At 38.0% G+C, this 16,452-nt stretch overlaps 1 protein-coding gene and 1 long non-coding RNA gene across 2 annotated transcripts; one reads left to right on the top strand and one right to left on the bottom strand.

Annotated features, from left to right (window-relative positions):
• Positions 1–9,885: 9,885 nt before the first annotated feature.
• On the bottom strand, positions 9,886–13,916 carry LOC111881267 (uncharacterized). The gene is made up of 2 exons (XR_002846756.3): positions 10,399–13,916; positions 9,886–10,317 (listed from the first exon to the last, which is right to left on the bottom strand). It is a non-coding gene; the product is annotated as an uncharacterized LOC111881267 (long non-coding RNA).
• An 853-nt stretch (positions 13,917–14,769) lies between these two features.
• On the top strand, positions 14,770–16,062 carry LOC111881334 (uncharacterized). The gene is made up of 2 exons (XM_023877740.3): positions 14,770–15,165; positions 15,641–16,062. Exons 1-2 carry the CDS (start codon positions 15,026–15,028, stop codon positions 15,963–15,965), a joined length of 465 nt encoding a protein of 154 aa, XP_023733508.1. The 5' UTR covers positions 14,770–15,025; the 3' UTR covers positions 15,966–16,062.
• Positions 16,063–16,452: the final 390 nt, after the last annotated feature.

Here is a 16,452-nt window from a genome sequence, read left to right as displayed (position 1 = left end):
GATTTGGGATTGTTATTGCTACATAACAATCAAGGTAATATTATAAACCTATTCTCATGTTAATATGATTACTTATATGCTAGAATTAGGGTTTATAGTCTTGGATAACTTGCATGTACTATAGAGAAACCCAGATCCAAGCATTAGGGTTTGTATGAGCACATAGGATGTTCTTAGGACCAAAACCCATCAGTGGTGATTCATCCTGGGGGATGTTTGGAGATGTCGTTAGTGTGGCGGGTTTTTCCTAACCCGAGGGTGTTAGAGCTAGTGCAGCATGTGCATGCGATTGCAAGAGTAGAACTCATGGGAGTTGCTCTGAGGCTGAAGAATGCGTTGTGCTGTCGGCATGAGATGGTTAGAGTTGGACCCGGATCGGGAACCCGGTGGTTTAGGGTTATATCTAGCTCGTAAGAGCCAAGTGAGTTTCGGGTTTCGATGGTTGCGTCTTGAGGAACCTGGTTGGGTTAATGCCAGGTGGTGCGTGGCGGGAGAAGTTCTGGAGTAGAGGTATCGAAGGCTTCGAGGGCGAAGCCTAATTTAAGTGGGGGAGAATTGTAACGCCCCGTTCCTAAGAATAACTAAGTGTGAGTCCCTGGGATTTAAGAGAAATGATATTTTGGTCATCTTGTGGGAGAAGTGGAAAATGAGGGGCAAATATGAAATTTGGGGACTCGCCGAGTACGCCCAGCGTAAGGCGTATATGGACGCGGGTGCAAGGCTAAGTACGCCCAGCGTACTCTCAGAGTTCTAAAACCCTAAATTTAGGGTCAGCCACTATATAAGGAACATGTTGGTGCATACCCTAGCCTCCTTAAGCTCACCCTTAACCTCAGAAACCCTAGAAACCCGTATTACCTCCATTGTTGGGTGTGTTTGGCCTTGGAAGCTCATTTTGGCAAAAGAAAAGCTAGAAGAAGAAAGGAGAAGTTATCAAAGAAGGAAAGGATCGATTGGAGCTTGTAGATCTGAAGAGATATCATCCTTTGGAGCTTATTTGAGGTATAAAGCTTATTTTGCATAGATCTAAGTGTTGTGAAGTTTTAGCATCTTTCTTGTCCCAAAGTTCTCATCTTGATTCATGCTTGGTGTTGGCCGAGATTATCTGTCCTTTCAGACCTTTGGAGAGGTCTTGAGTGAGAAAAATGAGGTCCCAAGGGCTGTAGTTGTTCCATGTGTGAGATATATAAGTCTTAATGGATTAAGACCTTAGATTAAGAGCTTTTGGACGTATGGTGGTTGTCGAGGCCAACACAAATAATAACCCTAAATATTACACACTAAAATAGTGTATAGTGGTAAAGGGATCGAATCCACGGAGATTGGTTCAACTTATAACTCTATGAAAAATCTCTTTGTAAAAATACTTGTAAAATGACAATAAAAATAAAATGGGGGGTTTTGGTGTTTTGAAATACTTGAAACAAACTAGAATTAACTATGATTTAAATAGACAAATGCAACAAAAATAAGAGTTTGATGTAAAATCAATAAGTGAGAGATGGTTGACTTAAAGTTTCCTCACTTTGACTTTTGATGAACATATCATTAGAATCCAATGGTGCAATACTTTGATTTAAATCCTTAATTTGGCTATAGTAATCCAAGGAGCTTGAGATTACCTAGACTTTTCTTAATTGTTGAAATGGCTAGAGAAGCTCATAACAATTTCCTTAGTCAAAGTCACTAATTCCAAATAGCATGTAATTAGTGAAAGTCAACTAGCATTAAGAACCAAAAAGTCACCAAATCCAAGAGGGGTAAAATGCTTTCACCACCATGTTGGAGGAAATGTTTTTATGATTGTGTGAAGCAAAAACAACACAAAAATCATTTGTTGCTTGCTAATTTGAGGATCCTTTACTTAATCAAGAAATTAGCCAACTAATCACCACAAACACATTTAAACTCATGAACTAAAACATACAAGTAGTGATAAGATGTTAAAACACAAAACATTCCCATAAAGATTTAAGAACATGTTCATGGGTTCTTCAACATTCAACAAAAGTTCAAAGGATTAACCAAAAGTCAACCAAGATTAGTTTACCCAAGCATGGCTAAACCCAAAGAAACAAAGTTAGAGAAAATTGTACCAAACATTAAGCAAGAATCAAGAGGTAAAAATATGATGTTCTTCAAGTGTTCTTGGCCTTCAAAAGTCTTCAAAACTCCAGAGAGAATCTCCAAAAATCGGATGTCCAAGAGTCTCCAAAAGATGGGCACCAACCTTCCTCAAATAGCCTTCCAAATGGATTTCCGAAATTACCCCTGCAGAGCCTTGCGCGACCCGCGTGCTGTTGCGCGGGTGGTCCCTGGATGTAACATCTTTGAGGTTTTGGGCCTCCATAGCTTAGCCCACTTAGCCCAGATCGAATCCAATCACCTCCTAGCCCATTTTCTTCAAGTTTTTCTTCATTTTAAGCCCAATTTGACCTCTCCAAATCCTCCAAAGCTCGTGCACTCTCCCAATTAACAATCTACGCAAGCTTGAATAAACTCCCGCATCTTGCAAATTTAAAGTCTATTTCTCTCTAAGCCTTCAAATAACCATCAAGCTCGCTCCATGCATCATCTCCACAATCACCAAGCCTAACATCATTTTTGTCTACCAAATCTCATCGCTTCCCATACGTCCCGAACACTCCAGCTCCGCTAGACCCGAAAACCTGCAATTATGCTCACAAGATTCGAAAGTACCCGAAATAGTCATAAAATAACAAAAGGGAAAATATGCATGGAAATTATCTAAATTATGAATGAAATATGCTAAAATAAATTATAAAAAGAAGTAAACAAAACTAACTATCAAATCACCCCAAGCTTAAACCTTACTTGTCCTCAAGTAAGACAAGACTAAAATGAACTTGGGATATAAACTATCCTAGAGAAAATAAAAAGAATGGATAGAGCCGCAGAACCTGATCACCGTTAGTCAACATGGTCAAAATTGATCCTGCTATTACCTCACGAATTTTTCATCCGATGACAATGGTACCATAAACCACAGCCAGGATAACTCCTTTAGGTGAGTAAGGAGGGATGAGCAGTCGCAGCCTCAATGGAACATGCATACTATGAAGAATATCTGTAGTAGGGAGAAAGCAGCTGGATGGGCTCGGGTGGAGCTCTTCTTTAAGTGTACACTCTGATCTCACGTTTGCCGGTTTCTCTCATGTGTAACTAGGTTTAATCGCTCGGGCACCGTTGTAGGAATCGGTTCACTTGGTGTTGGCCCAAACCTCCCGTAGTATCTGACTCGACAGTCTCCCTAACATCACCAATTTGTGAAAAACAACTCGATCTATATACAATAAAACATACCTAAATAAATGAATATCAAACGCCGGGTGACCAAAATGTTGGAAGATTTAGTTCAATAATTGAACCGGTCACCCTTCTCAGATTTCTGTAGCTGGGAATTTGCCTGCCCCCCTTTTTTTTTTTTTTTTTACTTGAAGGTAATGTAATAACAACCCTTCGACTCAAAATTTGGTTCCTAAAGTGTGTAAGTGGAACCGAAAGAGTAGTAATATAATCTGAATGGTCTAAGCGAGAAAATGACCATGTGTGGAGCATAAAGATATAATGTAAGCTCATTTTCAAATTTGTGAATTTTTTTTTTCAAAAATAATGAAAATGTCCACATGCGGACTAAAAGACTTCTCCAAAATCCTAAGAAAATCGCAAAAAGATATGGTGATGTAAAGAGACCGGATATGGATTCTACTCGGGGACAAGCACTAGTGCTTCATCCTAACGATTCAAACATGATCAAGTGTGATCCTCTCGGCGGTAGTGACCGCAAGGCTAAGACATCCATTGCTATAGTATATCCTACAGTTATTAGTATTGTATGCATAATTCTTCATGAAAACTACCTGTCCATGATCACTTACCCCTTTAAGCTACTAGCATCTGATCCCAAGTATGAGATCCCAAACTGCAACTAATGGTCCCCGTTCGATGGATGAGATAACAACAAGATCCTGGATCAATAATGATACAATAACTGTGAACCTATTCCATGGCATCCAGGGGGTGAGAATAAACAGACAACAAAAATGCATGAATGTTAATGCCTAAGCTAAATGTTATGCAAAAATATAAAAGGTGAAAAAGAAAAAGAATAAAATCTTTTTGGATTTAAAAAAAAATGAATGAAAATTAGCTTAAATCTAAAATGTTATGCAACCTATTAAAAATGCATGAAAAAAAATATAAAAGGAATAAAAAAAATGAATGAAAATTAGCTTAAATCTAAAATGTTATGCAACCTATTAAAAATGCATGAAAAAAAAATATAAAAGGAAAATGAAATGCCCCACCCCAAGCTTAAGAACAAGCATTGTCCTCAATGCTTAAGGTAAGGGCAAAAATGACCTAAATCGGAGGATTGGATGACGGGAGATGTTTGTGGCGGTGGTTTCGTGAAATTACGACCAGTAGAACTCCGACAATCTTGAATTTTCCGGTGAGGTGGGTGCTGGAAGGTTATATGAGAGGAATGGAGTGGGAGGTCAAGATGATTAAATGAGGAAGAAGGGAAGCTGAACATTTTAATCTATGGGTCAAAAAGGGTCAATTTCGGTCAATGTTGGTCAAGAAAAGTCAAAAGGTCAACTCATTAAAACCTTTGGTCAACACTTATCAAATAATAGCCAAAAATAGCCCAAATTGCCCAGCACAGTGCGCGGGTCGCGCAGTGTAGCACGCAGGTCGCGCAGACCTTGCAGTTAAGTCTTGGGCCAATGTCGCTTCATCACACCTGGCCGCGCGACCCACCCGCGCAACAGCACGCGGGTCGCGCAACCCGCTGATGCTGATCTTCATTTTCGCTTCATTTTTCATCGTTTTTCACCCGTTCTTGCTTCGGACAGCCCCAAACACCTAGAAACTCTTGATTTCTTCAAAAACAACTCTTTTGAATCCCAAAAATATCTTCCAAACTCATTTATTCAAATTAAAAACACGAAAACACAATGCTTTCCAAAAGTGCCCTTCTTTAACGTCTTTGGCGAGACGCCTCCAAACTTCACTTTAACACTTTGGGGCGTCCAAATGGACAACATCTTGGACATTTGAATCAAAAAATTCATTGAATGGCTTCAATCGATGTCCATTAACCTTGTAAATTTTCCCCGTGTCGACATTTTTTAATTTCCACACCTCCATTGGGACTCTTTTCTTGTATTTGACTTTCTTTTTACGGGAGAACCATACCGGACTCAGACCTTTGATAATAGCAATCATCCAACCATATTCTTTCTTGTACTTGTTTAGTAAGGTGACCAACTCTTCCCTCTTTGACATGGTGGTTGAGTAGGTGACCGGTTGGGCGTCTTCTTTCTTGGGATAGGTATCCTTTGAAGGGTCCGACAGATTTATCGTTTCCGGATCTTGTGGTTGTTCTACCACTAGAGTTAGTTTCTCATTGGTAGTGGGTGGCTCAATCTCTCTTTCGTTAACCCTTATTACTTCGTTTATAGTTTCATTGACAACATTCTCAATTTCTTCTTCCTCTTTGATAACTTCTTCCACTTCTACTTCTTCTTCCTCTTCTTCATATAACACTCTTGAGCCATCAAAAGTTTTCTCATCTTTCAAAGGAATGCAACATGCGTTATGACATGGGCTCTCTTCAGATGGTAATTTGTGTTGAGCTTCCACTATACTCAATGATTGAGCAATTTGTGTTATTTGTTGCTCTAAGCTTTTGAGGCTAGCTTGAGTTGTTTCCTGGAAAATTTGGGTAGAAGTGGCAATGCTTTTCACAATGTCCTCTAAGGACATGCTTAGCGTTTCAGTTTGTTGAGGAGGGTAAGGATAGGGTTCTAGGAACAGTGGAGTTGGTTGGTATTGGTTATTTCCCCATGTTTGGTATGGATTTTGGTAATGGTTATTTTCCCCAACTTGGTTGTTGTCCCACCATTGATCATGTTGAGGCTTATCATAACTCCATTGGTTTGACCGGTAGTAGCTTCCCTTATCTTGCACTTCTTCCTATTCTCCTTGTAAATATGGACACATGTCGGAATGATGTCCATTTTGGGCACAAAAATCGCAAAAAAGAGGTGTGGACTGCACACTTTGGTCACTTTCAATCATCATAACTAACTGAGCTAGCTCAGAAATTTGGTCTTCAGTGCAAGGAGTGTTCATTTCCAAATCATACTTTTTTTTTTAATTTTCGGGTTTTAAATTAGAGTACCTGCACAATGAGATGTAGGCATAGAGAAACAAACTGATTAAATCAAAACCAATCCCCGGCAACGGCGCCAAAAATTTGGTGGTTGTCGAGGCCAACACAAATAATAACCCTAAATATTACACACTAAAATAGTGTATAGTGGTAAAGGGATCGAATCCACGGAGATTGGTTCAATTTATAACTCTATGAAAAATCTCTTTGTAAAAATACTTGCAAAATGACAATAAAAATAAAATGGGGGGTTTTGGTGTTTTGAAATACTTGAAACAAACTAAAATTAACTATGATTTAAATAGACAAATGCAACAAAAATAAGAGTTTGATGTAAAATCAATAAGTGAGAGATGGTTGACTTAAAGTTTCCTCACTTTGACTTTTGATGAAACATATCATTAGAATCCAATGGTGCAATACTTTGATTTAAATCCTTAATTTGGCTATAGTAATCCAAGGAGCTTGAGATTACCTAGACTTTTCTTAATTGTTGAAATGGCTAGAGAAGCTCATAACAATTTCCTTAGTCAAAGTCACTAATTCCAAATAGCATGTAATTAGTGAAAGTCAACTAGCATTAAGAACCAAAAAGTCACCAAATCCAAGAGGGGTCAAATGCTTTCACCACCATGTTGGAGGAAATGTTTTTATGATTGTGTGAAGCAAAAACAACACAAAAATCATTTGTTGCTTGCTAATTTGAGGATCCTTTACTTAATCAAGAAATTAGCCAACTAATCACCACAAACACATTTAAACTCATGAACTAAAACATACAAGTAGTGATAAGATGTTAAAACACAAAACATTCCCATAAAGATTTAAGAACATGTTCATGGGTTCTTCAACATTCAACAAAAGTTCAAAGGATTAACCAAAAGTCAACCAAGATTAGTTTACCCAAGCATGGCTAAACCCAAAGAAACAAAGTTAGAGAAAATTGTACCAAACATTAAGCAAGAATCAAGAGGTAAAAATATGATGTTCTTCAAGTGTTCTTGGCCTTCAAAAGTCTTCAAAACTCCAGAGAGAATCTCCAAAAATCGGATGTCCAAGAGTCTCCAAAAGATGGGCACCAACCTTCCTCAAATAGCCTTCCAAATGGATTTCCGAAATTACCCCTGCAGAGCCTTGCGCGACCCGCGTGCTGTTGCGCGGGTGGTCCCTGGATGTAACATCTTTGAGGTTTTGGGCCTCCATAGCTTAGCCCACTTAGCCCAGATCGAATCCAATCACCTCCTAGCCCATTTTCTTCAAGTTTTTCTTCATTTTAAGCCCAATTTGACCTCTCCAAATCCTCCAAAGCTCGTGCACTCTCCCGATTAACAATCTACGCAAGCTTGAATAAACTCCCGCATCTTGCAAATTTAAAGTCTATTTCTCTCCAAGCCTTCAAATAACCATCAAGCTCGCTCCATGCATCATCTCCACAATCACCAAGCCTAACATCATTTTTGTCTACCAAATCTCATCGCTTCCCATACGTCCCGAACACTGCAGCTCCGCTAGACCCGAAAACCTGCAATTATGCTCACAAGATTCGAAAGTACCCGAAATAGTCATAAAATAACAAAAGGGAAAATATGCATGGAAATTATCTAAATTATGAATGAAATATGCTAAAATAAACTATAAAAAGAAGTAAACAAAACTAACTATCAACGTCCCAAGTGATAAAGGTTGAGACTTTATGAATCTTAGGCATGTTTGGCCTAGGGATATGAAGTTTGGGCTTAAGAGCTTAAGCCATTAAGAAGTTATAAGAACTTAATGAGTAGCGAAGTTACGCCGCGCGTAACATATGAGTACGCCCCGCGTAGCGAGTCAGTGCCCCGATCCCCTGTTGCGAATCAGCGTGTACGCCCAGCGTACCAAGGAAGGTATGCCCAGCGTACTCCCTCTGTTGGGTTTTCATTTTGGGCCTTAGGGTTTGGCTATTATTTGGGCTGCTGGATTTGGGCCGTGACTGGATATTATGGTTAGAGTATTTTGGGCCCATTGGTTGTTAAGGATCATGAGTTTAGGCCCATTTGGTGAGGTGGGCCCAATTTAGTAAATTGGGCCAATAATGGGATTTGTTTTGGACTTCTGGACTTTGGGCCATTGGTGGGCTTGGGAGCTTACCTAGTGTTGGGTCGGATTAAGTTAGGGGTAAAATGGTCAATTTACCCTTAGAAGAGTATTGTGCTTGGCCTAATCTTTATTTGTGCTATGTTGACTAGTTCGGGATTTGCGGTGAGTTGGTGATTCGAGAATCTGCTCTTCAGTTCAGAGTTTCAGCAGTGCGAGGTGAGTTATCCTCACTATATCGATAGGGTCTAAGGCACCAAGGCCGGCCCTTTATCGGATTGAGATACGGGTATTTGTTGTTATGTCATTGCTTTGATATGTTTGCATCCTGGTAGCTAGGATGGTATATGTTAGAGACCTGGTTAAGTTTGGTTCCTTGATATGTAGGGTGATGCTATGCTAGTGACCGGTTAGGTCGGTATCCTGGTTATGATGATGATATGTTATGTGATATGTTTGATCGGATTGTTAACTATGAATGCTTATATGATTGTATGTTTATGTGCAAATGGTTGTTTGGACTGGAGTTGGGTTGAGGCGGGTCCTGCTTTGTGCTGTAGGCCAAGATACCCAGGGCGGACCGGTTGTCCCGAAGGCCGAGCGAGCGGTCCGGATAGGCTGTAGGCCCCAAAAGGTCGGACCAGACGTGCCGAGGCTCGGAGAGTGGACCAGGCCGACTGAAGGCCCGGTGCGGGCGGACCAGTCAAACTGTAGACTCAGAGAGTGGACCAGGTGGATTGAAGGCCCGATGCGGGCGGACCAATCACACTGCAGACTCGATGTATATGGCTAGATTCGGAGGGTGGACCAGGTGGACTGTTGGCCAGTGCGGCGGACCAGTCCCACAGTAGACCCGAAGTGCATGGTTGTTCTGTGTTCTGATATGTTATGTATGCTATTTATGATATGGGCCGAATGGCATTATGATTTGGACCGGAAGGTCGTAGCCCAGAAGGGCGTATGTGTGGTTGGTATTTTGGGGATATCTCACTAAGCTTTCGGGCTTACAGTTGTGGTTTAATGTTTTTCAGGTTCTTCAGGAGACCGTGGCACGGCGAAGGCATGATCGTACCGCTCCTCATGTTTATGTTGTGATGTGATTCTGGGAATACTCTAAATAAATTGTATTGAAAACCTTTTTGTAATAATTTAATGAAATCAGGTTGTTTTGAAATGTTTAAATTGGTTGGAATTTTTCGGTCCTTACAAAGTTAAAGTTATGTTAAGTGATGTAGGGTGTATAAGGTTTTTTGATAGTGTAATGGTGGTATGTGGAATGATGATCCTTTTGACAATTTGGTATATACATTCTACTTTAGCCCCATTACGTATGGTCCTGTAACACCTTTTGTATGGACTAATTATATAATAGAAATCCTGGATTTTTGTTTTATTTAACATTGCTTTATGGGTTCCTTTATAGTATACTGCATGAATTGTTATATGGTCCCCAAAGAATGCAATTTATATGATCCACCAATTATATAATATCATGCATGAGTTGTTATATGGTCCACAAACAATTTTTTAAGTAGCATGGTCCACATAACAATTCGATGAGGTACAAGAAATAAGGGACCATCTAATGCATAAAAAGGACACAAAGGACATTAGATCCCACAATAGAATATATGAATAACCAAAGTGAGTGCAAAACATTACATAACAATTCCGACATGGAATCTTTAAAAGCAAACATTCTAACATGTTTTTACTACAAATGCCAGTACAAAGCATTACATACAAAAGCCTGCATAATAAAGGACACATCCCATGCAGTTCCCATGCAAAAACGACATTAAGTTGACAGGTTTTTCTGAAGTGTTCCCCTCTCCATTCTTTCCTATAAGTCGGGTTGCCAATTTTTTGTTGATGATCCTTTCACACTTTTTCCTCCTCTTAACCTGGGGAAGTACAACATTACCCTTCTCCCCTGTCACTTGTGTAGTCCCACTCTCTCTAGTACCTTGTGTATCCCCACCTTCCATTCCTGTCCTATTTCCACTTGCCACTTATGCGGTCGTTTTCTTCACATTTTCACCCTATTATACACACATAATAAACACTTAAATGAAACATATTGATTAACAAATAAAAAATAATAAATAATAAGTTATATTTACATTTGTTGTCTTAGTCCTCTTAACCCTACTACCATGTGTATCTCCACTTTCCATTCATGTCCCACTTCCACTTGCCACTTCTGCAGTCCTTTTCTCCTCTTTTTGAGCCAGTTATAGTCACATAATATACAGTTAAATGACACATATTTAATAATGAATAAAAAATAAGAAATGAGAAGTGGTAATTACCTTTGTAGTCTTAGTCATGTTAACCCTAGTTGGTAACTTGTTTGGTCTTGGCATATCAAGAGTTGGACATGTCTTCTTACTATGTCCTTCCACTTTGCACAAAATACATGATATCTTCTTACCCTTCTTAGAAACTCTATGGTTTCCACCCTTTTCACTCACATCTCTAACACTTTTTTTGCCTATCAGGCATGTTTCTATTCTTGGGGGTAAAGTTGGAATGTAATTAGTTTCAGGCCACATCTTGCTTCCATTCACTGGAAAACATTTATACTAGTAGGTCTTAATATACATTGCTCTACAAAAATAAGGATCCACGTATTTCTCCACATCTCTATTTAGGTAGCTAATGGCAACCACAAAATGAACACACCCATAACCATTAAGTTACCACATCCTGCATGGACATGTCCTCTTGTCTAAATAAACTTCATATGCCTCACTTCCTGAACTAGTCTCAAACTGGTTGAGTCCACTTAGCAATACCTCCCAAAACCTTTGATTAGCCTTTAACTCATTCAACCTCAACCTTATTTCAAGTGAAACATCACTTGACCATCCATTAAGTTTTGTTGTGAACAATTTGTTCATCATATATATTCTAAATTCTTCAAGCATTGTGATGATAGGTTTCTTCCTGGCTTCAACTATGAGTGCATTGAAACTTTCTCATCCTCCATTCTCCACACTAGAACAACATCTACCAACTTGATAGTAAGCTCTTGACCATGTTCTAGGGTCCTTTTCCATCAAGTAGTTACTTTCCTCTGGACTCATAAGCTCAATATCCTTCATTATTTCCTTCGAAGATTGTTCTGTTGTTGAATTACATGCATACCAAAAAAAATTAACAAACTATGCCCTTGGAAACTTTTTACTGAAGTTGGTCATAATGTGCCTTGCACATTACCTATGCTTAGCTTGGGGTAACAATTCCTTGACAGCTTCCATAAGACCTTATACCAACATACAAGTAGTAAAAAATGAATTAGGTAATATACTTTATGAAAGAGAAGTAATAAAATGTTTTTTACCTTGTGTTGGTCTGGCATAAGAGTGAAACCTTATCCCATACCAAGATTGAGATCATCACTTAACAATGACATAAATCATTTCCAATTTTCCTTATTTTCAACACATACTACTTCCCAGACTATTGGGTATATTTGGTCCCTAGCAGCTTTCCCCATAACACAAAGCAACTCACCGGTAACATACATTTTCAAGAAGCAACCATCAGTTCCAATCACCTTCCTATACCCTTCTAACCACCCTTTCTTTACACCATCAAAACAAATATAATAGTTACTAAAGTGATTAGTTCCATCTAGCATTGTAAGTATGTCCATGCTGACTGTTGGACCAGGGTTGAATCTTCTAATTTCCTCTCCGTAAGACCAGAGCTTAGCATAATGATCAATAAGGATACCTTCAATAATATTCATAACATACTATTTTGCCCTTCTGCATTGGCTAATACTGACTTCAATAACAAATTTCTTGATGACCTCCAATCTTAATTGCCTAATTTTCAGTTTCTGTCTATGCAAAATCTCCTTGGTGTAGTGGCTACCAATCCATCGGTAATTGACAATTGAACCCAATTTGTAGTTCCTAGCACATTGATGCTTACTTTTTAGAGATTTAATTTAAAAATTGTGTTATATACTCATCCAACTTGCCAATAGTATGAAAGTACAAGCACCTTTACAACACAATAATAGAAGCCTCTTGTTGTCATTCTTTTCGAACCATAGTTAATAGCCATTCTTAACAACATAATTACATAACATGCTCTTAAGCTGTTTTGGATTCTCAAATCTCATGCCTAAAATTGGTACTTGCTTCTTCCAGTGTACCTGAGTATTAAAGATAGGATGTTCCTCAAGAACATCATTATCTAATTCCTCACTATTATCTATTTCTTCAACCTTTTTCTCTTCTCACCTTCTGGGTATAAATTTTTAAGAAACTCATTGTCCTTGGTCTTGTTTAGAGGGGTACAATATTCCCCATTGATTTCATCTTCCAAACCAACATCAAACATATAGGTTGGTTCAGGATCAGGGATTCCTTGTGAAGGTTCTTTGTCATCCTCCTGGATCACTGAACCACGTTCATCACTTTCTACATCAAATCAGTCCTCAAATCCTTCCCCAATATGATCTAAATATAAGTCTATTGGCCTTTCAGGTGCTTGATAAGCAACATCGATAAACACTTGATAATCCATTTCGTTGGATATTATTGTAAGACCATTTTCCATAGTTTGATCACGTGCTGAGTGATAAAGTTTCTAAAAAGGTTCTCCGACAAACCTTTCTATAAATTCACAACACCTATGTAAATCCATTCCAGATAAATCATGATCAGTAAACATGAATGTATCACCTCCAGCATATCTATGTGGGTGTCTTGTAAAAACACTGTTATAGTGCAAATGCACTTTCAAGAAAAGAGGGTCTGGGTTCGCCATGAACTTTAACTACAAAAAAACCCTAGATGAGAGAAAACTTACTGAATTAGGAAAGAAAAGTGCTAGAATCTTGAACACTTCAACACGATTTTGATAAACGACTCGAGTAAAGCCCGTTTGAACAATTACGAAGGCAAAGTTGATGTGTCACTGAGGAGATGTCATTTAATTGAAGAAATCGAAAATCTAAAGGCCACGTAACATTTAATTACCGGGTGACCGACTCTCATTGTCTAAATGACAAGTAATTTGTCATTTTAGTGAGGTCATAGGTATGAAAATTAGATGAAGGAGCTTTTAAAACCAAATGGAAAACATTATTTTGCTTCTATGTCAATAACCCAAAATATAAACATAAAATTTGTTACCGGTATTGAATTGTACCAGGACCACGAGAGTACCAAACCAGATAACACCAATAACTAAAAAATTGGATATCTAAGGAACCAAATACTGACTCGGTTAATGATATACAGTTTGGTTCGGGACCGTTACTAATATATGTTCCGTACTAACAACATTCTTGCTCACCCTTATTGTTCCCTAGTTCATTTGTAAATATAGGGCTATTTTGATACCTTCTGTAAAAATGGGGTTTTGTCCCCGCTAAATCACCAAAATACTTGGACATATTTGCAATAGTGTTATTAATTTCAATATAATAGCAATGAATAAATAGGGAGTGGTTCAAATGAGAACCAAAAAAGGTTAAGAACCATAAGAACCTCTAACTTTAGATGTTTATAAAGGGTTTAGGGTAACCCTAAACACTAAACCCTAAACCCTAAACCCTTTATAAACACTCTAAACCCTTTATAAACACCCTAAACCCTAAACCCTAAACCCTAAACTCTTTATAAACACCCTAAACCCTAAACCCTAAACCCTAAACTCTTTATAAACACCCTAAACCCTAAACCCTTTATAAACATCTAAAATTAGAGGTTCTTACGGTTCTTAACCTTTTTTGGTTCTCATTTGAACATTTACCGGAATAAATAACATAAATCAATTTATACTTTACTATAATATACCAAAATGTATATTAATCATATATTATAGGTTATTATGTTTTATGCTTTCTTGAATTATTACCTTTTAACTTTGGAGATCGATTTTGTATTTTTAAATTTAAATTTTGATTTATTCGTGTTGGTGCTTATACCATATAAGATCATTTTATTTATGAAAAATAAATACTAATGTTAATGGGTGGGACCCACAAATCAACACCGATCAAGAATGGCAATTTTGTTTGAATGGAAAACAATCATATTATTTTTGCAGATCCAAGTAGCAAAAGGTTGTCATGGACTCATGGTGGTTTATAAAAGTAAACCAACACATAAGTTCATGTTTACATTCCGTACTCATGATTCAAAAATTATAACGTTAGACAACTTTAATTTCAAGGGAGTGATGAAGGTTTTATATAGTATAAGTCTTTATATTAAATTCGAGTTTCAGCGTCTTTCCAGGATTTGAAAAGATTTCACTTTTACGATGGAATTTCGTTAATATTATTAAATCAAGTGTGAACAATAGTGCAAAAATAACAAAAAAATGTGATTTTTGTTTTAAACAGACTATAGACATGGGGTGTGGCAACCTAGGGACGAGGGGAGAAGGATAAACCAAAGTGTGGAGTGTGGACTAGAGGCAATAACAATTAACAAAACGGAAATATAAGGGTAAGTTTGTCCAAAACAGAAAAAAATAGTACTGAGAGAAGAGATATAGAGAGGATCTATTTTTGAAGATAGAGACAAGCGTTTCAAGAAAGGCAATTCGAAAAACAAAAGAATAAGCACAAGTCACGAGGGTAGAAGGATGAGACCACATTACATTCTTTGCCCAAACAAGTCGCCAATGTCAGATCCCAAATCTCACTTACTCTGCAAATCAAGTTAATCTTTTGTTAGCTTCATCAAAACACGAAAACGAAACACTTTTTCAAAGAAGATGAAGAAACATCCTTCAATACCCACTTCACTTCTTCTTCCTGCTGTTGTTCTTATGTTGTTTCTTGCTCCAATCGTAACTGAATCGGTTGCTCGGCCAGGCTTCGTCTACACCAGAACTAGAGGAAGATGCACTCCACAGTATGCTCTCTCTCTCTCTCTCTCTCTCTCTCTCTCTCTCTCTCTCAATGAGTACAAGGTGTTTTTTTTTTTTCACACACTAAGATGAATACAGTTAGAATCATGAAATTTTCAAGCATCGATGCTAATTGTAGCTTGAATCTCAGTCTAACGTCCTTCGAAATTAGGAGAGTACAAAAACTCATCGAAGATGATGCTACTTGTAACTTGAATCTTAAACTTGTATAATTTGAGATTAAGAAAGTAATGAAACTCATGAAATTTTAAGCTTCGATGCTAGCTAGTATTTTGAATCACAACTCGTTTCAAGTTAAATCAAGGAGTCTCGTGCCATTTATGAAAAATAACTTGGAGTATATGAAAACGAGTTGAATCGGACGCGTATGTTGCATTGTCCGGTTTAACTCACTAACACAAAAGGAACAAAATCGGAAATACCAGTATGAATACTTCGTAACCCTGACGAAATTTGCAGGTACTGGAGCAGCCGGCGAGAGGCGTGGCCGAGGATGATACCACAGGGATCGTCAGTTTCAAAGGTTTTCGGATCTAGAGCTTACGAGCGCTACCGATACGATCTGACGCTGTTGGAGGCGACGTCGAGGAATGACGACGGAGAAAACGTGTATGCTAGGCTTGTGAAGGAATCGACGGCGGCGTTGATCAACTCCTACTCCAGGAAAGGGTACCCGTATAGTGCTTGGGAGGTGAAAACCGCCGTGATTCAGGGTATAGTCTCCGACCAGGCCGCGGCGGTTCAAGCCCAACGGTTCTACGACGCCAACCGAGCTTGTAATTAGTTCATTTTGAATTCTACTTTTTTATTTTGTTTTTTTTTATTTGTTTTTCTTTAACTATAACTATCTCGTAAATTGCAATTGTGGCCTCTTTCTCCTACCATTTTGCTTCCAGACTCAAAGCTTAGACCAAAATCGGAGAATGTGAGTCAAAATGGTTTGATTGGACAATATATCACGTATATTTTGCTATTTCAAGATGAATTCTACTAGAAGTACCCTTAACCAGTTTTACCACCTAAAACCAATCTTGATTTCACATCATTTTTTTTCCTTTTTTGTTTTTTGTTTTCTTTATTTTATATTTTAATCTTATTATTATTATTATTATTATTATTATTATTATTATTATTATTATTATTATAACCGTATAAAATTCGGACAATATTATAAATTCGGAGGACATTATATAATTCGAATGGCTATAAAATGGAACAAAAGTAAGTTTGTCTTTATTTTAGAAACAAACCGATACCATTAACGTTTATTG

This window comes from Lactuca sativa, chromosome 9 (genome assembly GCF_002870075.4).
Source record: "Lactuca sativa cultivar Salinas chromosome 9, Lsat_Salinas_v11, whole genome shotgun sequence".
NCBI lineage: Eukaryota > Viridiplantae > Streptophyta > Magnoliopsida > Asterales > Asteraceae > Lactuca > Lactuca sativa.
The sequence above is the reverse complement of the archived record's forward strand: the minus strand, read 5'-3'. Positions and strand labels throughout refer to the sequence as shown.

Excerpts from the sequence above, each read along its gene's own strand:
- LOC111881334 (XM_023877740.3), top strand. The coding sequence starts at position 15,026 with ATGAAGAAACATCCTTCAATACCCACTTCACTTCTTCTTCCTGCTGTT. Across the intron at positions 15,166-15,640 it reads AGAGGAAGATGCACTCCACA|GTACTGGAGCAGCCGGCGAG; the intron begins GTATGCTCTCTC and ends CGAAATTTGCAG.